This window comes from Spermophilus citellus, assembly GCF_964194105.1.
Source record: "Spermophilus citellus genome assembly, chromosome: 5".
Lineage (NCBI taxonomy): Eukaryota > Metazoa > Chordata > Mammalia > Rodentia > Sciuridae > Spermophilus > Spermophilus citellus.
The window spans coordinates 69700366-69727806 of NC_138186.1; the positions used below are offsets into that span (position 1 = coordinate 69700366).

General features: G+C 34.1%; 1 protein-coding gene across 1 annotated transcript in view; it reads left to right on the plus strand.

The window, feature by feature from the left end:
• Positions 1 to 20879, plus strand: part of TINAG (tubulointerstitial nephritis antigen) — a gene marked incomplete at both ends in the record, with an annotated part of 71319 nt that extends 50440 nt beyond the window's left edge. Inside the window, 2 exons of the mRNA XM_081296190.1 lie at positions 13823 to 13868; positions 20745 to 20879. Coding sequence (XP_081152316.1) covers positions 13823 to 13868; positions 20745 to 20879 — 181 coding nt within the window. The remainder of the gene's footprint in view (positions 1 to 13822; positions 13869 to 20744) is intronic.
• Between the last annotated feature and the right edge of the window lie 6562 nt (positions 20880 to 27441).

A 27441-nucleotide genomic window follows, 5' to 3' on the forward strand; every position in this document is an offset into this window, starting at 1 on the left:
ATTTGATTAATAATCTAAGGAATAACAGGAAGTTATTAAACTTTTTAAGTAGGAAGGTGGCTTGAACTTTATTGCATTTTAAAAATATTACTCCGATTATAAAGAGTGTAATAAAAGAGGCAACTTTTGATACCCTAAATAACTAATAATATTTTGGGCTGAGTAAAATGGTGAAAAAGTTTGGGACATATGGATAGAGCAAGAAATAGTTAAGAAGAAAAGCTAGTGGACATCATGTGGGGCTATAATGGAGCATGATAAGGGAAGAGTCCAAGATGGTTCACTCTTAGAATCATAGTTTCATAAATTGGATGAGGAGTGGTGTCATACAAGGTGATAGGGAAGGAGTGCACTATTCGGCCTGATGACTTGAGGATTACTTTCAGACATGAGATGAGGACTGGGGATGTAGTTCAGTGGTAAAGCTCCTACCTAGCATGCACAAAGTCTTGGTTTAGATTCCCAGCACCCCCATTCCAAACACAAGTGAATGACAGAACAAGCAGATAGATATATTTGATCTCAAGGTCAGGGGATATAAGGTTTAAAGATGGATGAGATTAAACAGAATCATAGTTGAGATCAAGTCATGAGAAAATCCAGTATTTAATGATGGACCGCAAAATGATGTGTGCAGAAGACAGAGTAGCAGAGGCCAGGAAAGTTAACAGAAAAGAATAATAGAAAGAAAAGTAGTCAGTGTGAGATTTCTTTGGAATCTGCAAGGCTCTAAGGGTTGGAATTCAAAGAGTATGTGTAGAAATGGACCCTGTAAGGGACTATGTGGTGACTCTTCAGTACTGGGATAGAAGGTGAGGTTAGATGACAAAGTCTTAGCATTTAGGATGAGGTATATTGATGAAAATTCCTATCACATTGTGTCATTTATCTCTCCAGAAAGTAAAAGCTGAGGTTACCTGTAGAAGGAAGAGGTGGTGAGAGGAATGCTTTGTCAGAATTTTGCTGAAAATAAAGAGGATTTTCAGTGGCCATCTAGATGTTCAGGAGGAGGAGGAGACCAGAGGAACCCCAAGGCCTGCCATGCAGGGGCAGCAGTGCCACTCTGCCCTCTGGTGTGTGCTTTCTGCAGTGTGGCCAACTGTGCAGCTGGACATGAAAAGACAGGGAGTTGAGTTCATCCAATACTGATGGTTTTCTAGCTGGCTGCCTTAAAGAGTCAGAAAAAAAAAGTGGTTAGGACACAGAAGCTGATGTGCTACTAAAATGACAGAACGCTTAATAAGGTATAAAAGGAGAGGATTTAGGGATTTAGAGAAAATAGAAAAATAATTGGGCTAGAGGCTGTAGTAATTCTAGTCTTGTTGATTTTATGATTCTTTAATATCCTTTTCTTATTGGTGTTGTTTTTAAAATATTTATGAGAAAAATAATCAGGCAATAATAAGTAAGTAATATTTTACAGGATAAGGAGACGGCCTTATTGCGTGACTGAAAGCCATGACTGTCTACATTAGGTTCCTAATCATGTTGTCATAATACTTTGTTACCATAAACCTTTGATTGATTGATCGATCATATCTATCTTCATCATCCATCTGTCATCATCCATGTATCTATCTATAAAAATACTTGCCCCCTAAAATAGCATCAAACTAATGCTTTATAACTGAAGTTCTGATGTATTTCCCCACATTTTCTACAGACATAAATCTCAAGAATTCAGGGAGCAGAAGGCATTAATAAGGGTGATTACACAATTATCTGACACAGTTTATTAGGGCCAACACTTGTTCTTCCCCATTCATCATTTTCCCCCTCTGTCTTTTTGAATAATAACTTAATACTAAGCCTGCATTTCCCTGCTATGCTATGTTTAACCCCTGGCAAATTGGTAAATTTTGAGCAGATGTTTTAATTAGATGTTTATGATGCACAAGGAAGTCTAAGACAGCTGAATGAACACTTTTACTATGCTTATTTAGCAAATGCAAATGAATGTGTGATGATTAGTATAGACAATGCAAAACATTTAATTTGAGTACTATGGTGTCTTTCAACTGCAAATACTTAGTACTTTCCTACACTTTTCTTCCTAATGGGAGGTATGCATAGCTAATTAAGCTCCCTTCCTAAACATTCTTGAGAGAAAACTGGTTTGAAATATATTTGTTTTATTTGAAGTTTTGTATTTTTGCATCATGCATTTGAAACCTATATAAAATAGTATATTAAATGAAATATAAATTTTATGTAGGTATATATATATATATATATATATATATATATATTTAAAATAATGATTATTATTGTTTGATGTAAAAAAGTAACAAAGGCGATCTTTGACTTTATTGAATTTAAAGTTCTTATTTTCATAATTTACAAGATATCCCATAAATTCAAGAACTTTTGCAATATACAATATTTCTAATATTCAGATGTGAATCATGAGCTCTTGGGTTGGCAAACAGGTTGTAAGCAGGTCACCTAACACAATTTCTCTTCATTTGCTTGGTTATTTATCTTCCCACATGCAGCGATTCACAGAAGAAAAATTTAAAGCCTTTAGTTTTAGCTAATCAAAAGACCATATTGAGAGTAAATTGAGAAAAGAAAAATAAATTTGAGTATTGATATGTACAGATATATGCTATTGTACATGTTAAAACATTAAAAATAATATTTTCTTTAGGTTTATTAAATTGCCCAAAACTTGTAGAACTCACCAATTGGAATAGAAGAGTAATTGTTCTTTTCCCCTTTAAGTTGGATGTTTCCAAGGTTTAATCTTCAACTGTGTGTTCATTCTTGATTCAAGATAGATTGTCTTTACAGTAATCAAGAAGTATGCATGTAATTCTGTTTTTCTCAAGTATCGTTCATGCACAGCAAGTTGCACAGATGTGTCATTTATTGATATGGAGATCATAAATATAGAAGGAGAACCAAGAGTTTAATTTAGATATATTGAGTTTGAGATTTGGGGAGGTATCCAAATGAAAATATCAGGTAAACAACTATGTATATTCTTTGGAGTAAAAAACATTGAACTTTTAGCAACCAAAGCCAAACCATTGAAAAATGGTCAGCATTTCGATGGCAGTAAAGTTGTGGAAGTGGAGGATGGCCCATGGGAAAGAACATGGAAATATAAAGGGAGAGTTCAGGACCAAAGCTTGAAGAAACCCTACATCTAGAGGTCAAGTTAAGAAAGTGTATGTAGCTGACAAAGTGAACTGAGGAGAAATGGCCAGTCAGGGAAAGAAGAAAACCAGAGGATTTTATGTTACTCACACTTGGGAGAAAAAGTGTTCTAAAAAAGTAGGAACGGTTAGTAGTGTGTAATCATACTGAGAAGCCAAGTAAAAAAGGAACTGGAAAATGTTCTTTGAGCCTGCTAACATGGAAGTCTGCAGAAAAATAAAGAAAAATGACAGCTCTTCTCACTAAACCTTTGAATTTGTATGTGTTGTTATGACTGTATGTGAAAATTACTTTATTTATACCTTAAATCCTGACAAATTCAATTTCTTTTATATGGGTTTTTTTTAACACTCACATATTTCCATATTGTGTGTATTGAACTTACTTGATGGAAGGGGAAGGAAAAAAAACTATTAAGTTATAATTATATAAAGGCTAAGAAAATTTTTTGGCTATTATGTTGAATGGCTTCCAAAAATATTTGAACCTTCATGGAGGGTGAAAAAAGATGTGATCATTTAATTCATGTAGATACTTCTCACATTGATTTTCAACTAAAACTTTTAATAAATTTTATTGAGCAATGATGTTAGGTATTGTTAGATGCTGGAAATACAGAGGTGAATAATATGAAGAGCCTTAATAAATAATATAAAAGAAAATAAACTATGACCCATTGACTTGATGCAGCTATCAATCAGTTACCTAGAGAAGTCATTGGGAGGTCCCCTAGGGCTGCTGGGATCTTTTGACATGAAGGTACTGACATGAAAGTAGATGTGGAGTGGGACATTGAACTGATAAATGGGTTTTATTTTTGCTGTATTTGAGTGCTGATTGAATCCTCTCTTGTCTGTCAGTACTGAATCAAATTGACAGGACAGTTTATGTTCCACTTGTTTTCTCTTGTTTGACTTAGTTCTTTCACTGATTTGTTATCTCTAACAAGGACCAGCTGTGTTCTACTCTGTCACCCCTATTACTATGAACTAACTGTCTTTGACACAGTACAACACAACTAAACAAAAAAGCAACCGTTGCACAAGGAAAAAAAGGTTTATTTTAATTTAGGGAAAGGTATGGTAGGAGTGTTATAAAAGTCATTCTTAGAAAAATATGGTTTACAAAACTCTGTGTGTGTGTGTGTGTGTGTGTGTGTGTGTGTGAGAGAGAGAGAGAGAGAGAGAGAGAGAGAGAGAGAGAGAGAGAGAGAGAGATCTTTTTGCTCCAGGTTAAGAGCTGACTAATCTTGATTGTGAAGAAATGCTATACAGCAGAAAATAGGAGGGAACTGGAGTCAAGCTCAGATTTAAATGTAGTTGTGTCCTCCCTGGGTGATCCCTGGGAGGTTACTTACTCTCCACATCTCAGTTTTCTCAGCAGTTCCATTGATATCATAATGCTTTCCTCACTGCCTTGTGGTGAGAATTAGATGGGATAGTGAATCTGTCACATCATAGGCTGCTCATTATACACTTAAAAAAAATTGAATTCATGCTTTCTCCATGTTTTTTCTTTAGTACTTCTAACCTATTTTCATTCAAGATTATTTTTAAAAGTACAAAATAGAAGTGATTTTAATTATTGTATTAATGAGGACTTATCTATGATATGATATACTTTTACATTTTTTCAATTTATCATTTATTTATGTATTTATTGTCTAGCTTACTATGAGAATGTAGGTAGATAGGTAAGGACAATAATGAAAAGAAAAATGTGACTATAGGAGGAAATTATTTCTTTGGGAAATTCGATGTAATTTCTCATGATCTTTTTTATATAACTTTATTTTATTTATTTACTTTTATGTGGTGCTGAGGATTGAACCCAGTGTCTCACATATGCTAGGCAAGTGCTCTACCACTGAGCCACAACACCTGTCTCTTTCATGATCTTAGATAAAATGATTCTACTTGTAGCCCCAGCCCCTCACCACATCACCAGCTTTATCTTCCTATGACCAACTGCAACCCTCTTCCTTCCAAACTCTTATCACTTCTCTATGAGTTCATGAGGCCAACTCCTTACACTATTTCATGCTCATGTTAGATGTGTCCTCATTTCTCAGAGTCATTTTCTACAAATTATTGAAAACCCATTGTACTTTTCTTCCTTATTATAGCCAGAAATGTTCTCACTCTTTCCTTCCTTCCTCAGTTCCTAGTTTTGATTGCTGTGCTATTACTTGCTTCTCAGACACCTGTGGGAATTTAGCCATTTGACCACACAGTCTTGGAATGGTACTACTCTTTTGGGGCCTCATTCCCTCTTCTGTGAAATAAAGAAATTAGATTACAGTCAGATTAATTGTGTGGGTTATATGGTCTTACTGTATTCAATTATGCCATCATCAGACATAATATTTAAATGAATGAGGATAGATCCCATAAAATATTATTTAGGAAAGCTAGACATTGGGCCAGATATAGGCTATAAGCCATAGTTAGCCAAATCACAGAGTACACTATAACCTCTGAGCCTCCTTCTAGTGCTAAGATTCTTTGAGCCATGTCTAGTCCTAATATAAATGGGCTAAAGTTCTGCATTACAGAAGCTCTTCAGAAGACATTACCCTAGTTAATTATCATTAATTGTGATTTATTCTATTGAACATTTCCTGGAGTATACCATAATCTCTGAGTCTCCTTCCAGTGCTATAATTCTATAAGAATATAAAAAAGTAATTAATATTCCTAACATCAAAAGGCTGAAGTGCTCCTTTAATGATTCTCTTGATAAGGTACCACTTAGTTACTTGTCATGGACAGTAATGGATGGTTTTGTTTTGTTTTTCTCCCTCTTTTCCCCTGTACATTTGACATAATCTTTTACTTTTTTTCCCTCTTTTTCTTTCTTGTTTTTTTCTCAGTACGGGGGTTTGAACCCAGAGCCTAGAAAATGATAGGTAAGCACTCTACCACTGAGCAGCCTCAATTGTACACATTTTTGACACACATCAGTCAATATATTAAATGCAGAAGGATAGTTATCTCTGTCATACAACAAATCATTCTGGCCAGGTTATAAACTGGGTATCACCTTTCATCAATTTTCTCTATATTTCTTTTGATAGGACAAATTACAGATGATATGAAACATTTGAGGTTTTTGCTTCTTGATGTATTAGATATGGCAGGACATTTAATATGTAGGCGCTCCAGAGTATTGGTTGGATGATTAATTAATATTAGATATACATAATAACTTGCAATATTTTATGCAAAAACAATCTTTCCAAAATCTACATCTGCTTCTCAAATCTATGATAGAATTTGTAGTTTCTTGGCAGAACATACCAATAAATAAACTCAATCTTAGAGTTAGTGAACTTTGGTTTGATTTATGTTTTACTTAAGTAGAAAATAAATTTTGGGGTGCAAGGAATGCTCTCATTTCTCTTTTCTTTCCTGTGAAGTCTATTTCCATTCATCTTTGATCTGGCATTAATTAGCACTTTTTGATAGCTCCTTATCATTTTCAACACTGCCACACTCACTAGGCATGAACAGTTTTTAAAATGAAGTTTCTAAGCATCTCTGGTAGAATATTCATAAGGAAATAAAAGCCTGAATATCTCTGCCTCATTCTTACTGCAGTTATCTTTAAAATCTTTATGCACAGGGAGCTGAGATTCTATCTTCAGTCTTACCTCTGAAAGCAAAATGTTATGTCCAGAGTATTATATTATTGTTATTGACCCAAAGCCTGTCTGGTGGTCTCTTTATACTTATTTCCTATGTAACATTAATTTCTTTAATAAAAAGCGTTGCAGTTTCACATCAAGCTCTCTGGTGTATTTCTTCCCTATTTACTCCAAAATTTCCTGTTCAGTTAAACTCTACTACATAAATTTTCTTTATGTGTACATTATCTATAGACTTTGTTTTTATCTGTTTGGATCTATATATGCTAATACAGAATTGGCCTACCAAGAAAACATAAATTGAAATTCTTGTTTCAGTCTATTGGGCATGTGCTAGGACCCCAGAAATAGCATATTTTCAGAGACATTGCAACAGTTTTGTCTGGGTGATTCTGCTACAAAGTGATATACCTACTATAGAAATAAAATAAATTTTTTTTCCTTATTCTTACAACTTCAGATTCTTGGATGTGAGATTTACTGTAAGGATCTCAATACTTAAGCAATGTGATTTTGATACATAAGTTGGAAAAATAATTATTCTCATTTCTAAAGAATTTTTCACTGTGCAGAATGGCTCTTTCTGAATTTCTTTTAACAGTCAACTTTCCTTGGTTCTTTGATGAATTCCCTTAGCTGAATTCCTTGTCAGTGATCCTGAAATGCCTCCATTTATAGGTTAATATGCAAAACCACCACCACTAGAAAGAACCCAACAGAAGGTGAAGCAAATTTTTTTTTTTTTTAAGAGCAGAGAGGAGTCTCCCTTCTTTTTTTTTTTAAAGAGAGAGTGAGAGAGGAGGGAGAGAGAGAGAGAGAGAGAGAGAGAGAGAGAGAGAGAGAGAGAGAGAGAGAATTTTTTAATATTTATTTTTTAGTTCTCGGCAGACACAACATCTTTGTTGGTATGTGGTGCTGAGGATCGAACCCGGGCCGCACGCATGCCAGGCGAGCGCGCTACCGCTTGAGCCACATCCCCAGCCCCTGAAGCAAATTTTTAATTTCAGTCTTTGGCAATGTTAAGACATCCTGATTGTCAGGAACATGTCTCTGTGCAAGGCAAAGTTCACCTCAACTAGTACACATTAGACAGACCTACTAATTTCACCTTGAAACTCTGGGTAGCCCTTGATGCTTTCTTCTCCTTTCTTGCCCATGTAAACTAATCAACACATTCCATCACTTTTATTTCCTAAGTATTTCTTAAATGTTTGGCTTTTTCTTCATTCACATTGCCACCATACTTTAATTTACCAGTTCAATATCTATTTAGAGTCAAATGTTGAGAGTCACTATTCTAGTGTTGGGAATAAAGCTGTCAAAAGAATAAACAATATTTGCTATAAGGGTTTTATAGTCTTAAGCAGAACTTCTTTACTTTTTGCTTGAACTACATATTCCTCCTTTGCTTCTATTCTCCCCTTCCCCAAATCCATGCTTCACACTAATATCAGAGTTGCCCTTCTCAAAGCACATCTGGATTGTGTTCCATCCCATAGCTGGATGACTCTTACTCACAAGATTGTAAGCTCTGAGCTTGGTGGCCCTGGATGTTCTTTGCAGTTGAGTTACACAGCTCTTCTCACTTCACTTCCTGCTTCTGCCATTGTTGCTCCACAAAGGACCAAGTGCTGCTCCTAAAACATTCTGAGATGGGGTTTTGCATGCCTCTCTTATGACTTTTTACCTATCACTCCTCAAATTCTATACTCCCATTTCAATCCAAAAAGCTTCTACTCAGATCTGTGAAGGAAGTTATCTTTGCCATCAGCACAGTTCATGTATTCATCTACACCTGTGGACATTTATAAAACATGCTTGTGTGAATTCTAATTATTTGTATTTGTGTTTATTTTCTATTTCCCAGCATCACTCTCATGAGATACTCTGCTTCTTGAAGGCAAAATATGTATCTTTTCTGGAATAAATTATACTTTGTTGAATAAAGGCAGAAATTAATGGATAAAATTCATAAGACATTCTGTGTTCCCTTCTAAGGGATATGTATGGGAATGTAAATATTATTTCAATAAAATTGTATCTTCAGCTATCTCTTATGTTTAATCTTACTATCACCGGGTATATGGGCCTCAATGGTAAAATCTACAAAAACCAAAGGGGAGAAAAATCTATCTTTTAAAATCTCACCCCAATTAATTATTCTGTTCTGATCATTTTACTATCTAGACATAGCTTAAAATGGGATTTTAAGAAGTTTAGTATCACTTAATGTTGTTATCTAAAAATGTCTCTTTTAAAGGGAATGGGCATAAAGACATCAATAACCTTAGAAATACAAAATCTTATATCATTCTTTTTAGGCACTGTAAGGCTTTACTTGAGGAACTTCAAGGAAAAGTCTTTCCTTAAAGGCTTTTCAAATTATAAAATAGAATTCTGTTTTTTAGGTATTCAAAACTGAGGAGAAAGATAAAACCTGTTGGACACAGGCACTGAGGTGATGTACCTGCATCTTAGTGCAGGGGGAAAAGATAAGCCCAGGAGACACTCCGGGAATGTGGTACATGGGCTAAGACCTGCCCAGATTTTTTCAAAACCAGCATTTCCCAAAGCGTTCCTCAATTTTGAGAGAAATGATATATTAATAAATCTTGAATAGTTGAAAACATTGAACTTGATGTGGTAGAAAAAATTCAAAAAAATAGTATAAAGTTCAAATTAATTGGATTCCCTTCAGGCAAGAAAAGTCAGTGTTAAGATCTCTCAAGCTGGTGAACCTACTTAGCAAAGTTATGGAAATAATCTCAGCCAAATAAGGTGCTAGTCTATATGAACTTGTTTGTATACAATTCTTAAAATTAGTAGGTATATATAAAGAGAAATAGTTATTTTTTATATCGAATATAAATGTAACAAAAAACATTATGTCCACAAAGATAGTCATTGATTTACAAGTGGAGATTGGGGAAATATATGTGTATTTCTAGAATTTTCAGCCCAATGGTATAAATGTCAGTAAAAGTCCACAATTCAGAAACATACATAAGTATATTAAGAAAAAATGTTTTCCACAGATTAAGAAAATATAAATTTTCTTCTAAAGTGAATAAGCAATCTTGTTTTGCACTAGTCAACCTTATTTGAATAAAGGTTTGAACCACATAAATTTTTCTATAATACCAAAAGGAAATCATTTGGGACAAAGTGACTTTTCCTAGTCTTTCGGAGCATGGGATATTTAGAAAACCATCCACAGGTTTATTTCTTTACAATACCCCAATGTAATTCTGAGATACTTGCTTACCATCTTAGGAACTGTCTTCAGAAGATGAGAGACAGAAGTGATAGTCGAGGGTCATAGTGCAAATGTTAAACTCTGTGATGAATGGATCTTGCTTGTCATTTCACCCAGAGACTATAACATAGGTGAACTGAACAATGTCTTCTATAGTGATATTTTTTTCTGTTTGTGGTATGTTTTTCCTATTTGAATTTTGCATAATGGTTAACACTCTCTTTTAAAATGTTTCTTTTACAAGCAAATCTCTAAAACTATTAAATTCATTCAACTGCCTTACTTTCCTTTTCTTCTCTCACTTCTAGTTGAATACTTGACTAACTTATTTTGTTGTCCATTTTGAAAAGGTTTATAATAATCTGAATCCTGATGTTCTTTCTTAGTTTAAAATAAGTGTATTGTTCAATAAATGCTGGTGAGAATACAAGAAAAAGGGAACCCACATGGTCATTGGGATGTAAATTATTACAGCTCCTATGGAAAGTGGTATGGTGATTATTTTAAAAACCAAAAAAAAAAATGAAAGTACTGTATGCTATACACTCCTCAGAATATATCCAAAAGAATTGAAGAATTATTTTGAAATATATGCATTCCCATGTTATAGCAACAATATCCATAATAATCAAATTATGGAACCAGTCTAGGTGTTCATCAACAGATGAATGGTTAAAGAAAACGTGGTATGTATAAAAAAGAATTAATATTCTGCCATAAAAAACAAGATTATGTGATTTTCAGGGAAATGGACAGAACTTGAGAGCATTATGTTAAGGGAAATAAGCAAGACTCAGAGAAGTGTTGTATGTTTTCTTTTGTTGGTGAAAGCTAGAGAGAAAAAAAAAGTGGAGGGATTTTTTGAAAATAGAAGGAAAACCAGTAGAATAGAGCAAGAAAATTGGAGAGGCAGGAGGAGAGAGAAAGGGGGAAATACTGGGGAATGGAATTGCCCAAATTGTCATAGGCATGCACAAATATGACATAACAAAACTCACTATTTTGCATAAATTATATGCATGAATAAAAAGTTTTAAAAATAAAATTATTTTAAAAATAAATTAGTTTTATAAGCACTTTAAAGTTATAATAAACATGCTTCTGGAAAAGAGTTGATAGATTTGTAAGATAGGAATTATTGCAGTATTTTACATCATCAAAAATATTTTTAGATAATCACAATGAATTATATGGAAACATAATGAATATGTTGGCATGTGGAAAGAAGTTCATATTTCTTAAAAGCCCCTGAACTAAGACATTTTATTTCACATATAATTTATTTAGTAATCCTAAAATTAAAAAAAAATTACACAAGTATATTACAAAATACTTCTTCCCCTTTATGATGAAATGTTTTGTTTCCCGTGTCTTTAATTTGTTGATAGAGGAATTATGTCTGGTTTTCATGTTGCTGAATCTTAAGCCCATATGATATTGTGACTCTTCATCCCTTAAATATTATCTCAATATTTTTGAGGGTCCCTGGGATTATATCAAATGGTTATATTTGTAAATGCAGCACTTATTCTATGGTATATTTTTCTTGTTCATCTTTTTCCTCTTTCCTCTATTAAATACTATTTTGTCCTCTTGTACTTCACTCTCAGTACACTAGAGTTCAAGAAGTTTGAAGTCTTACAAGGAGGGAAAGAAACATTGATCACTTTTGGTTTATCCTTTATTTGAGGTTATTAAAAGTGTTCCACAAAATACAGTATTTAGTGAAATAGCTCTTTTAGTTTCTAATGACAAGTCTTTGAGTCCCTTCCCAAGTCCTACCTTAGTCAAGTCCAATGTGGGAGCTGAGCTTGGACAGCTCTAAGTGATAGACAAGAAATTGGAGTCTCAGTTGCTATTCTTCCCTTTAGACCAAGGCTTCATAACTGGGCCAAGCTTGTCTTGCTTGGGTAGCTGTTTCTTAATTGAGAGATCTTTCTTAGTAGGAGTCTTTGTAGTGGTTTAAGCAGGACTTTCCATAACTTCTTACCCTATTTGTTGGAATCTCAGATAATATGAGGTCTCTGCCCTGTGTGTATAATCTCAGCACTGAATGATTCTGTAGATGGTTTTGATTTAGCCTTGGATTTTATATTTTATGCAAATGGCTTTGTGTGAGATCACCTGGAAAGACCATCCAGATCATCTGAAAAGAAAGCTTGACTAGTAAAGATTTTGGAAATTATTTTGAAAGTTGTTTTATAAATAAATAGAAAATAAGTAATTGAATATTTCAGATGTGGTCTACTAATTCAAATAGGCAATGGGCTTTGAATATTTGGGGCACTTATATTATGACTGATCAATTTTTTTCCAGTGGTAATGAGTTTTTAAAGAAAAGTTGCAAAAATGTAAATCACTTATAAAACTATGAAATGGTTTTGAAAATTGAACCAAACCCTACTTACACAAGCTGCCCAGAACATTTTGAACAGTGTAGTAAAGCACAAAAAGAAATGTGATCAGTACAGTTACCACTCTGTATCAGAAACAAGACAAAAGAGATTTGTGCAAAGTTTGTCTTTAGAGTTTTCCCATCCTATCACTTTTTTGTCTATTTTGCTTTTATGATAAAGGATTCAGAAGATCTCCTGTCATCTTTAGAAAGTAACTTTTTGCTATAATACCATCTTTCTATTCCAAATTCCATCAAAGACATACTTCAGCAAACTGACATATTGAAAAATACATTTTTAAGTGTATCTCTCCTAGGAATGGTTGTAGTGTAATGGTGGGTCATAGTTTAGTGCAAAGGAACTCTGATGATGGGATTTGGGATATTAGGAATAGGTAATGAGATGACAAATGGCAGAATTAATTATATTCTCACAATACTTCAAACTCCATGAAAGTGGTACTCAATGTGCTTTCTCTATTAAAACCAGTGTTGTTTAGGACATACTGCAGTTGGAGATTATATAAGGAAAAGAGCAATATAATATGTTAACAAGAACATTGGGTTCCTGGCCCAACATTTCCTACTATGTGATTTTGGACAAATGTCCATTAACTCTGTTAATAGAATTAAATATTAAAAGTTTAGGTTCCTTATGAACTGTTATATGCTACACTGACAATGGACCAGTACTGTCAGGCATGAGTGAAGGTACATCCCAGCAACTTGGGAAGTTAATGCAGAAGGATCCCAAGTTGAGCCAGCTTAGCAAAACACTTTTTCAAAATAAAAAGGATCAGTGGTAAAGCACCCAAGTTCAATTCCCAGTACCTGGAAAAAACAAAAAGGAAATGAATTAATGCTGGAAACATAAGTTTCAATAGTCACACATATATACTGATGGATATATAAATTTGGCATATTACCAGTTAATTAAAGAATACATGAATATAAATATTTTATATAAAGTTCCTAATCTACAACAATTATCTACATTTCCATTATGATATTCATCAGTAGTGTTCAAGATTTTTTTTGTTTATTTCTTTTAGGATAGCATTTCAGAGGGCTAGATAGAGAGGGGGCAATATTTAAGTACTTGAAAATCACTGTACCCCATTGCCTTAAGACATCTCTCTTTTGGTCAATGAATTATATTTCAAAGTATTTGGATATAGATGAATCTTCTATGTGCACATACATGATGTTAGAATAAAGAGGAAAGTTATACAAAGACTTTCCATAAGGCAATGATAACCTCTTCATTTAAAACAGAGTGGGGCAAATGAAAGTTAAATGACAATAAACTGCATACAAATAAAACATTCATAACAACACTAATGCCTATTATTATTATTTGTAGATGGGGCATACTGAGAGGAGCACAACAGAAGAAAGAAAAATTTTGGGTATGTAACTTTTATTAATTGAATTTCTGCTGTGAAGTGTAGACTGTTGGGTCCCTCTGCTCTCTGCTTTGTATTATATAGTCACATCCTAAGTCTCTGTTCTGTTTTTCATAACTTTGGTGTCTTCTCTAGCACAAAGTTCACTGCAGTCATCTACACTATAATGAGGGTTTTCCTCAAGTCTTCTTATTTCAAATCGTACAAGAAGAATCAATATTTTGTTTTCAAATTGAAAATCAATAGGACAACTCTTTGTTCATTGTCATATATGTTAAAATAATGCTTAAGCTTTTTCATATATGCATATGCATATGCCAATCAACTTGATTTCTTTTTATATTATATCATATATAGTATATAGTACTATATATGCATATATATTTTCTAGAAGTTAAAAAAATTTTGCTAGTTATAACACACACTTAGATCTTTATTGAGGAATAACCAATGTCTAGCCTCAAAAATAGCATAAAATATAGGTAAGAAGTAACTTGAAAAATATTGGAATGTGATACTGCAAGCATTCATTTAATTATGAATTTGGACAATTTTCTCAAGTCTTTATTTACTTTCATTGCAGAAATAGTATAAAGTCTAGGTAATGTTACTTGTCAATAGCTGCAAGTGTAATTCTCTAACAACTTGTAATACACAGTACAAAGTGTGCTATAGCTTACAAAACACTGGGTATCAGTATGCATACTCACCAGAATAACTTGGTAGATTTCATAATAAAGTAATTCCTATAATTAATCCCTGAAGTATGTGAGCATACCTTACAATTGTCTGGTTGATATATAAAGTTATTATGTTTTAAGTATAAAGATTCTTTAAACAAAAACTGAGGTTTTAAAAATATTTTTCTCACTAAAATAAAACTTTTAGTAGATAACAATTAATGTCTAATGGTTAATATAAATGATTATAAAAAAGATACATTATTTGACTAATGTATCTTCTGACAATTTCTAACCAGAGCCTATAGGTGTTGTATATGTACCCCACCCGCTACCACACATCTGTGCTCATGCTCACGGTGATTTATTTACTACATACCTACACACCATCCTTTTCAATCATTTTTTTGTAGCTACTATCAATTCTGAAGTACTATTTATCAAGCATTTTTCAAAGAAAACTTTACTTCATGGGGTGAAAGCAGGATTTCCTTCTGCTGTGATTCTTTTGGATAAATTGTTGAATGTAAGTTGCAGGAATATAAAATCAAACAGAAATTTGCAATAAGTTTTTACGTCGCACATTTTGGCTGGATTCTTCCTCTGTTACACTGTATACTCATGTATACTCATGTTGGATTAGGGGCATGTTTGCCTTATTCAGCAATGTATCCCAAGGGCAAAATTAGGATGACACACAGTGGGGATATGAACAATAGTCATTGAGTGAGTGAATAGTTTTGTGCACTTGGGAAAAGTTAGTCCATTCATTAACATAATCTTAATTTCTTGTGAAACTTAAGAGTGATTTAATGAAAATATGAAATATTTAACTATTATAGAACTGTTGTATAAAAAGTTGTAAAATGTCTGAGATGTTATCCTACACACACACACACACACACACACACAGAACACCTGGATCATAAGCAAAGCATTTGTAATTGATAGTAGAACCAGATCAATAGGAAGAAGAACATCACAGCATTGCATTGTGGGTACCCACACAATAGTCATATAAGTGATGTGATGAGAGCCGATGAAAGTACTATATGAAGCTAGCAGTAGGTGTCCTGTAACTGAGGAACAGAGAACAATGGATCATCTCCAGCTGTATACTGAAGAAAGATAGTTTCCTCCTTTCCCAAAGTAAAAGAACAAAACGTTTATTCTATTAAGATGTGATGGAAAGGATCCTGTGTTCTCACCCTCACCTTTAGAAACATAAATATGTCTTTCTGAGAGCTAGATAAACTCCAGATAATGTGTGCAAATACTGGGTTTCCTCCCTTCTGACATGTAAATACTGAGGGAGATAATGTTCCAGTACTTCTGGCACCTTGGGGCTTAATTTAGGACCTTGTTGTGCTCTCTAGAGGAGATAAGGAGTTTCAATATCTCTTCAGATCAGATTAGTTAACTAGACAAATGGCTGTAGATTTAATTCTCCTGGCATGCAGACAGTAAATATTTCTAAGACAAGTGAAAGCAAAAATTCCTTATTTTTATATTATATACATTTTGTTTGTCATGATTCTAGGACTTTTTGCGAGAGCACTAAGAAACTCAGGCAAGTTTTATTTTCCCACTTATACACAGATGTTTCAAAATATTTACAAATAGATCTACAACATAGGCTTTTTATTATAATACAATAATTGGATGGCTTCTATTGCTGAATAAAATATAATAAATAACAACAAGCTATACATTCCACTAAATAGGAAGATAATAACAGCATAGTTTTCCAAACTTATTTTTTAAAAGAAATGAGAAATATGAATCTGGAGTTTTTCTGTCTTGGGAGAGTTTAGTAGGTTGGGGCTTAAGCTGAGAATTGGGTTTGTAACAGGCTGAGAAAACTTCTAAGAGAAAGAAAATGCAGCTGGATGGGAATCCAGAGGAACCCCAAACACACAGCCATTTCTTCCCATAGACTATTTCCTGAGTGAGAGAATAGAGTGAGGAGCTAAGGAGAAGGAAAGGAAAGGCAGGGAGAAATCTCCTGCAGCATCACAGAGCCTGGGAACAGATTTACCTGAAAAACCTAGAAAAAATCACATACCCATAAAACATTTAAAATCAGCTATGGACAAAACTTCTCTCCAGTCCTAACTTTATTGAATTCCTGATGATACAGATATGGTGATTTATCCCTTGAAATATGTACCTGGAAGAAAGTGCTAGCCTTCTTTTCATTAAAAATAATAATAAAATAAAAAAATTTAAAAGCAGTCTCTAAGTTGCCATAAAAAATTCTAGTATACGTTTAAAAATTATGAGACACATGAAGAAGAAAAATGTGACCAATAATGAAGATTAAAAACTATCAAACATAATAGATGATATTTTTGATGTTTTGATGTGGGCTTTAAAAAATAACATTATAAAAAATTAAGGAAAATACAAATGAAAAGATGGAGAAGTTGATCAATAAAATATTAAATCAAATAAATTATTTTTCAGTGGTGCATGACAGTAATCTCAGTGACTTAGGGGGCTAAGATAGGAAGATTTAGAGTTGAAAACCAGTCTCAGCAATTATCGAGGATTTAAGTAATTTAGTGAGATCCTGTCTCAAAAGATAAAAAGGGCTGGGGATGTGATTCAGTGGTTAAGCACCCCTGGGTTCAATTCTTGGTACCAAAATTAAGTAATCAATTAATTAAATTTAAATGAATTCTTGAATTTGTTAATGCCATGTTCCATAGTATGGTTAAATAGCACAGAGAATTAATGCTCCTAAATAAGGTTCAATGAGATATAACCATACTCTATTACACAGAAGAAAATGTAATACAATGAAGAACAAAATAAATCCAGAACAATGTGAAAATATAGGTTGGACACAATCAAATTGTTTAAAATGGCATATAATTATAGTCTCAGAAGGACAATACAAAGAGGGAGACAGAATTAATATTTGAATCCCTACTAGCAAAGTTTTTTTTTAAAACTAAAGATATCACACAAGGGATTCAAGAAGCTCCATAAACTCCAAGCAAGAGAAGTAAAGAAAATTGTGCTCCAAAATGTCTCAATCAAATATTTCAAAATAAAAGATAAAGAGTAAAAATTTAAAATATCCCAATTTAAAAAATATAATGCTTTACCTTTCAAAAAGCAACCTTAGCCTGTAATCCCAGCAGCTCGGGAAGCTGAAGCAGGAGGATTGCAAGTTCAAAGCCAGCCTCAGCAAAAGCTAGGCCCTAAGTGACTCAGTGAAACCCTGTCTCTAAATAAAATACAACATAGGGCTGAGGATGTGGCTCAGTGGTCCATGGCCCTGAGTTCAATCTTTAAACAACAACAACAACAACAACAAAACCTTAGAACTGATAAGGGACATTTCAACAGGAAAAAAAAAAATATGACCAGGCTGAAGTACATCAATGACAATGATGATGATAATGATGATGAAGTTATACCTGTCTTCCTAGAATTTTATATCTGGTGACAGTTTTCTTCAACATAAAATCAAAATTAAAACATTTAGAAACAAAAGCTGAAATAACAGTTTCAAAAATTACAAATCAAAACTTACAGAACAAAAGTGAAATAGATACAATATTTTAACATACTCAGTCTCTCATAGAAAAAGCAACTAATATCTAAATAAAGATATAGAAGATTGGAAAAATAATTAGATATTTTATGTAACCAGAAACCACAACAGAGTTTTTCTCTTAAAGTGTACTTGAAATATTTGCCAATATTGACCATGTGCTAGGCTATAGGGCAAGTTTGATTAATTAAAATATTGAAATTTTACAGAGCATGCCATGTCAAACTTTGTTATTTAGCTAAAGCATTATGAAATTTAATAGAAATATGTGTGTGTTAGAAAAGAAGAAATATTCACATTGGTGTATTTTTAAAAAAGATATTTAAATATTGATTTTATAAGCTAAAACAAATTCAAGATAGAATGAAAGACATAATGAAGTTAAGAATAGGCATTCATGAGAAAGAAAGCAGACATGTAATACAGAAAATCAACAAAATAAGGTTGATTCTTTGAAAAGATTAAATTCTTAGGAAAACTAAAAAAGAAACAGAGAGAGAAATCAAATTAACCCAGAGATGGAAAAAAAAGTACTACTATATACTCATAAATAGTAAGCAGATAATAAGAAGATATTATGAGAAAGTTATGACAATCTCTTTGAAAGTATAAATAAAATGGCTCACTAAATTCTTTGGAAAACAATGTATCAAAATTTTACGAAATGAAAATAGAAAGCATTAACAATTATGGGTTGATGTAAAAAAAGACTCCATTCTATCTAACAATCATGTAAATAAACTCAGACTCAACATAAGATGAATAAATGAAATATATGTCTTGAGATGCCTTTTATTAGTGCTAAATTACAAAGTCGCATTCTTTATCATTATGTTTACTTTTTTTGCAAATCCATGGCTAGCTCTCAGTAGCACAAAATTGCTTAAAAAAACCTTCTGATACCCTTCCCAGACTCGCCAAAGACGTAATAATAAATTTTGGATATCAATAATCTCCAGTTTCAAGAATTGAATAATCTTAATATTCTTAAAATTTTATCTTAGGTTGTGACTATTTTTATTTTACTTCCTGGCCTTTGGAAATATGTATATTGGTACTGACTAGAAAATATGGAAATTGTAATTTAGTTTAATTCATTGTTGCTAAAGCTCTCACACACTTTGATGTTGTCCCATTTCCAGCTATTCAAAGTCCATTTCATCTTTGAAGTGGTAAATTGAATTCATAATTTTAGACGCATCTTTGCGAGTGTTCCATAAGGTGTCAGGGCTGATTAAGGAGGCAAAGAGTCAAATCTTAAAAAAGAAATATTGATGGTAATCTGCTCTTTCTTAAAGCAAATGTTGTCATGACAATTTTTGAAGTTGAATGGATCTGTCCTGTCTTGTGTGGTAAGAAATAGAGAAAGCTCAAAGCACCAGCGTATGCCTTGAAAATATCAGTGTAGATTGTGCCCTAGATCATTATTCCATTTTAGGCCTAGTGCAAAGTGAATATGAGCCAGTGTGGCAGCTATTGCAAAGTCTCTGATTTACTGGGCTTGTCTGTTTCATTAAGCTGTGGTCAGCTAACTCCCTCTGGTACGTTTCTTTGGCCTCCATGATATTCTCCATAATGTCTTGGCTCCAACATGTACTTATTCACTCAAGCTTTAAATCCACGAGATATTTTGGACCTATCCCAACTCTCTAACCATCATCATAGTTTAAAAAGAAAAATAATAAAAGAAAAAATGCTAATTCCTTTTGATTTTACCTTCTGAAATTTTCTCAAATACTCTCTCTATTTTCCCTGCCCCAATTTGCTTACCCATCTGAAGCATTATAGGCATTCGCAAACTAGTCTCCCTGCTCTGTCTCTCTCTTAAATCCATCTACCTCATATCATATAGGACAATGTAATAAAAACATAAATTGCCCATCTTCCTCCTCTGTTGGGGAGAACTCATGACTTCACATCGTCTTTACCACTGTCTCTGAGTATCAATGTCCTTACCTCCCCTTTCTGCCTCATAACTGACTTCCGTCTTAACAAGCTCATTACCCCAATTGACTACTTCATGCTGCTTCATGCTTTTGTACTTATGTTTTTATTGGTTCCCTTCCCCAGAACCTCCCTTTCTCCTTTTTTAATCTGGTGAATTTATGTTTAGGCTTTACTGTGCACCTCACATGGCAATTCTTCCACAAGGATTTTCTGAACTATCTAAATAATTGAGATGTATTTATACTGATTTCCATAGCACTTAATGCTCATTTCTTCCTTACCACTAGCCTTATGTTGCCCATCCTTTATTAGATTATAAACTCTCTGAACACAGAATCATATTTCTTTGGTCTTCCGGTGCCTAGTACATGATTGTGGAGACTTCTGTATCTGTAGTTTGTGTGTCATCCTCTGATTTCAAACTCTCAAGCAATTCAAACTCTCAAGCATGTGCTAAGTCACACCAGCTCTAGATTCTGCCAACTTATACACATATGCCCATATTGATAAAGCATAAGTAATAAAAATGTTTGATTATTATTTTGGCAACATTTAGGTTCTTAGCTATTATCATCTATAATGCCAAAGGCAGTTAAAGATACATATGAATTTCCTGTGTTTTTATAGATAGAATTTAAAGATACCAAGGTATTAAACTCGCCATTCTCAATTTTTGTTTTTCTTTAGATTGCTGCCAATTCCTGGGGAAAGTCATGGGGAGAGAATGGCTATTTTAGGATTCTTCGTGGAGTAAATGAATCTGACATTGAAAAGTTGATCATTGCAGCTTGGGGCCAACTGACAAGTTCAGATGAACCATAACATATTAAATTTCCATAAGGCCATGCATTTAAGTAACTTCTTAAATTGAAGTTTCACAATGTGGAACTTTGTGTCTTCACCCTATATATATATATAATTATTTTGCCTGTTTGCTTGCTTTACCTCAGGCTCTATACTTTTGCTTTCTTTATATTACTGAGTGTATGAAAATATTAATAAAGGCAGCAGCATGGCTAATTGCCTTTAAAGTTCTTACGTTGTCTTTATTCTTCTCTCATGATAATGTCCCTTTGTCTTTATAAGCAAGATGACTAGATCTGTCTTAAAAGTCATTGCACTCATTTACAAAAACGATGTGGCTGCTTTCCTGGACCAAAGAAGATTTCAGACAACAAAAAGCAAATTGGAAACTCATCAATATGTCATATCTATGACTTTCCTTTTTTCAACTAAATAAGCCTTTCTTAATCCAAACTTGCTTATGTTTTGCTGAAAGCAATGGAAATAGATTATTAGTTGTTTCTCTCAATAAGCTAACATCTTGTTTCTCTTCGTTTACCTAAACGTGCAATCTAGTCACAAGAGAAAAGCAACCATGCACAGAAAGTAGCTACTATTCACAGTCCTATGGAATGGTCTCCAAGGTAGAGAAGATATTGAGTAAGGAAATAGTAGCACAGTGTGGACACACACACCCTTACTTTTGGAAGCAAGTATACTTTGTGCAGCTTATTAAAATTAGCTGTAAAACTATATTTAGAAAGATAACATATTTACCCTGAAAACATCAACATGATACCATAACTCAGAAAAAATAAATACACTTTTATCACAAGTGTTTCACAGTTCACTGCTTGAGATTTTTAAAAGTAAGCTAAATTGGCACTAATTTGCATCTAATTGTGATTTTATTTCTCTATAGTCAGACAAGCAAAAATAGCAACAAACAAAAACATAATAATGGTTAGGAAAGGATATAATCTCTTAATAATTCACTGCCATCTAAATGGCAAACTAGTAAATAAAGAAGTAAGGCTGGTCTGTAAGTGAGCACAGTCATTTGTAGTCAACGGCAGTACAACCAAGACCTGAATTTCTGAGCATTATATCATCTTAATTTTCAGTGTGGGGATTTTTATGTTGTTTGTCCAAAGTTACCCTGATTAGATAAGCCAGACATGCTGAAAATGGGAGGAAGCAGAGAAGAAAAGTGATGGTTGCAATTGTTCTTTTCATTAATCATTGAAGTTTTATCAGAAGAAGTATCTATTCACTCTGTTCTCTCATAGAAAACTTACAGGAGGGCAATTCACCTTGTCAGCATTGGCCAACATTCCCCAGAGGATTGAGAAATAATTTGTTTTTTCTCAGTCTGGGTTCCTGTAGAAACAGCCCCTACAAAAAGGTTTTGTGTACAAATAATTTGTTTGGAAGAGAAGACAGTGGGGAGTGACTATCTGTCATTGTTAGTGATAAAGGGTGCATCCACAGGTAAAATCCACCCTGGGCAACTCATTCGTATCTCACTGGGGACTGTTAATTACATTTCATAGATCTATGCTGTTCTGGGGTTCATGAATTCTCCTCTTTTCAAGCATGGCAAAAGAGTGGGGCAAAATACATTCCAGTCTCCCTCCCTCCCTTCCTTCCTTCCTTCCTTCCTTCCTTCCTTCCTTCCTCTCTCTCTCTCTCTCTCTCTCTCTCTCTCTCTCTCTCTCTCTCTCTCTCTCACACACACACACACACACACACACCAAACAAATAAAAGCAAGTCCTGGTCCTTGCACAATGTCAGACTGAGGTCCACTGAAATAGTACAAGTGAGGCAAGTAGGCAGGGCTTTGTATGGGTAGTAAAGCACTTTAAAAATATTCTTCAGATGTTGAAAACCATGGAAGTAACAAATTTATAATACCGAAATCACCAGATGACTAACATTCCTTTTAAAAGCACTTATGGGATTAAGTGACTCCACTTCCGTCTGTTATTCAACTGGATAAGGGTATTAAAATCAAGTTTTACATTGTGGCTTGTGGGCCCTTATTATGCATTTTAAAATTCCCTACCTTTCTAATGATTCCAAATAAGGAGAAAACTGTGCCCAAAAAAGAATAAAAAAGAAAGAAAGCAAATTCCACCATAGTAAACCTCATAGGAAAGCACAGAAGTGTGTTTATCCAGCAATTACAGAACAAGAACTGAAAGATATTGAAACTAACTGGGCCAGGAGTGTACCAGTGGGATCAGAATAGTGTTATTCCTGAAGTCTGTTGAGTCAGAGCCTTTCCTTCTATAATGTTGCTTCTCATTTTTGCAACTTTCTTTCTTTTTCTATTTCTTCCTCTCTTCTTCCCTCCATCTGTCCCTCCCTCCCTCCCTCCTTCTCTCTGTCTCTCTCTGTTTTGAAGTACTGATAAAATCCAGAGCCTTACACATGCCAGGCAAGCACTTTACAACTGAGCCACATCCCCAGCCCCTACCCAGACCGCCTCAAATCCTCCCTCCTCAGCCTTCTGAATAGCTGACATTACAGGTGTACACCACCCCACTTGGCTTAATTTTTGTAACTTTAAAGATCATGTTTGGTTCTATTTATCATGCAAGAACCTTGAGACAACTTTCAGATGTTAGCATTGGCATGTTCCTTGACCCAACCTAGGAGCTGAAGAACTATGCGTAGATATCTATATGGTCTTCTCCTGAGCTGTGACTTTGGGGGCCTGCAAGTGGTCCCTGTTCACTTCAGCCTAGACTAGGCAATGAAAGGAACAACACATTTGGTGTATGTCATTTCCAGTCTCTAATTTACATTAATGGGATTTTATCAGTTCACATCATGAGAACTGGAGAGAAACACATAAAGATAATTTGATTTATCCAGGACAACATGTCTCAGATTGGATGACAATGTGAACATTAAGACCTGGTTTTCTTCCTGCTTAGTCAGAAATATGTGACAGTTACATGTTTTTATGGGGTGTAGTTTAAACTAGTTACTATATAAAGGTTTTGTTGGGGAAAGATGAAATACTACTCTTGTAAGACATTGAGTTAATGATTAGCCACTCCCCTGAACAAATAATAACTCTTTCTTCAGGAATCACTAAGAAATATGCAAAAGGAAAACAGAAAAGACCTTAAAGTCGGGGATCCTGCATGCTGGTTTCACTGCATTTACATCTTATCTCATTTGATTCTAAACAATGAAAAAGGTTTCTTCAGTTTTTAAAATGCACATTTACAAATTCTTTTAATCATGTATAAATTGGAATGACGTTCATTAGTTGGGGTACAACCAGTAAAAAGGAAATTTTTCTCAGTATTTCCAATAGAGGGAATATAGAGAAAGCAATTGGTTACCAGGGTTGGTCAATCAGCCCAGAGGCGAGCAGCAGTGGGAAGCTGCTTTCATTCCTAGAGTGAAGGACAAAATGAAGATAAAGGTGAGTTGCTGGAATCTGTGGGCTGGGTTTTTCACAGCAGTATCTGTAAACATGACCGAACAGTTCCGTCTGGTGGAGCCATGGAATGACATGGGGCTGTCAAATTTGCCACTTGAGACAGGAATGGAGGAGAAATCGAGGCTTCTCCATACTGCACATTTTCTAAACTCTCATCAAAAACTTGCATTGAGCTATTGAAAAGCAAGCATAAAAGAGGTTATGAAATCAAGCAGTCAGGGTCGGCTCCCATACTTTATCAGATACAGAGTACAGCGAGGGCAAGATAAATCACAGGGTAAACATGGAAAACAAACTGTTGATTGATCTCATATAGATATTAGAAATTAAGGCTATACAAAGGAATAGCTTATCAGTGGTTGACAGTTTATGAATTCAGTCCCTTAGTTAATACATGTGTCTTAAGTAATGTAATGCCTGAGTAATGTAATGCTTGTTGTTACATGATTTTATTCTCTTGACATATGGGGAATAAATTATAATCTGTACACGGAGAGTTTTGTAGTCAACTTTCTTTGCCAATATTTCACAGGACTTAATATGATGTCTACCACCATTTCCTATCAGAAAGATTATGATCATCTGTCTCAGAACATTTATTTTTCTTTGGATGGAGGTTGATTGTATTTTTTTTTTCTTTTGTGGTACTGGGGATGAGTTTACGTCCTACCTCATGGTAGGCAAGTGCTCTACTCTGAGCTATATTTCCAACCCTTTTTTATTTTGGGGACAGTGTCTTGACCAGTCACTGTCGCTAGTCATGTACTTGTGACCTCCCTGTCTCAGACTCCCAGGTAGCTGGGATTGCAGGTGTGCAATACCATCCCTGGCTCCATTTTCAAAGATAATGAAAGGGAGAAAAAGTAAGTAGAATGTCATAGCAACCATTTTATAAAATGTTTCAGGAGAGTAAAAAATCATTCTTTCAGGTGTCATTGTACCAAAATGGGAACTGATAAAGGATTACAGAAGTATCCTCTCCAGAGATGTCAATGAAAGTGTGGGAAATCAGCCTAACACCATCAAGAATGGAGTGATTAAATTATGGGGAAAAGCTTCACATGTTCAACTGTGAATATTATTGTGCACAATTTTAATAAAATATATAATGGAAATGTTTAAAAATCCATTAACAAGTAAATTTAGCCAAGTAGGATTTCTCACCACCAGTAGAAGCCCCATTAGTTAGGAAATGAACAGCAATAATTATTCCCTCTGTCTACAGCCCCCATCTCCCACACCCTCTAAGGTAAGCAGATGTGGTCCATGAAAGACTTGTCTTCTGAGACTCTAAAGAAAAAGTTGTAGAGACTATAATACCTTTAATACTTTATCTGCCGGAAAGAGCCACACTCCATAGTTAGGCTGCTGAGGAATCCAGGAGTAAAGTTTAGCTCCAGCAGTTTTTCTGCACTCACTCACTTTAATCATGCACTCTGTGGTGATCAATATGTTCAGTTACACACAGTAGTTCCACATATGACCTCAGACCCTTTTATGTGGAAGAGTTCCATTAAGCATGCTATACTCACAATATTTCTGCAGTGTGGTAGCTACCATGCCAGGTGCTATGCCTACAGCAGGCAACTACCAAGATAGTCCCTGTCCAGTCTTACTCACTAATTACTCTTTTCTAAAACACATTTTGGGAGATACTGGCCTAGATGCAGTTGGAATAGAAAGTTCCTTAATGAGTATTTAGGGAGACACTGGAATACTCTAACCTCTGAGTTTTAATATAGCAGGGAGCATTTATGATTTTCTAAAAATTACCTTTGGTGCCACTATAAAAATACAGCCTTAAATAAAAGTACCTTAGGTCTGAGCTGCTACAAAGTTTCTTATGACAATGCACTGGTGTATAAGGTTACAGATAGAACTGTATTCATTTCGTGAAAGAATATTTTCCATTTAGACCCAGGAATCATTTATATAAATAAGTTACCTCAAGGATTTATTCTTTGTAAATCTTAGACCCTAGACTTGCCAGGTTTTAGTGAGCCATTGTGGAGGGGCATATCAGCTGCAGTTCCACAGTAATCATTTTCATTGCTTCCCAATGTCCTTGTATTAGAAATGAGAAAGCCAGAGAAAACTTTTAAAGATGGGTTTATGGTTGGGAGACCGATAGTCTTATTGCCAAACTCATCAAGTTAGACAATGTTTTGTATTCAAATCATACTTCAATAAAGTAGTTTCAAAAAGAAAAGATTCACTTTAGTTGTAAAAACCCATTGTATAGTAATCCTATAACATTTTAAACTTAGCAATCTTCATATTAGCCAATATTATTTTATATTATCTTTTATAGCAGTCTCCTAAATGTATTATGTTTTTGATATATAGTAGAATATTTGCAACAAGTGCATAACTACTGAAACATAAAAATAAAGTGAACGTTTGACAAATAAAAGAAAAACACTAAAAATATGATTTTTATCTACCTGGGCACTCCACTTACTATTCTTAAAGCCTTATTTCAGCCCCAGAGGGAACCACAATCCCGAAATTTGTTTATCAGTTTAGATAGTTTTATAATATATTCATGACACTTGAACAATATATTGTCTAATATTGTATGATTTTTACTTTTTAAAAATTGTAGTCATACTGTATATAATTTTCTGCAGCCTTCCAAGATTTATCCATGTTGTTGTGTGTAACAGTAATTAATTCATTGTGCTGTCCCATGCCAGTGAATATTTAGCATAAGTCAAGATTTATTGGCTGTTATGAAAAATATCATCATAATAGATTGTGGCTTGTGACTAATTTCTTGAGTGCAATGGTTCTAAAATATGGTTCTGGGATCAGAAGAATTAACACATTTTATCCTATAATCCCAAATATGAAATACCTTTACAAATATAAATTAAATAAACAATATACCACTTGTGGTAACTTTGAAATGACATTTGAATATTTGTTATGCTTGCAAAATTGAAAACTTGGGACTTATTGAGGAATAGCATCCATGCACTTGATAAAAATGCAAATTCATAGGTCCCCCCACTAAACTACTGCATCAGAATCTTTGATGGGGGCGGTCCAGAAAACTTTCATAAATCTGCCAGGTCATTTATGCATTTTAGTATTTGAGAATAACTGCTTTGGTGGGTATGTGTGTGGGTATTGCATAT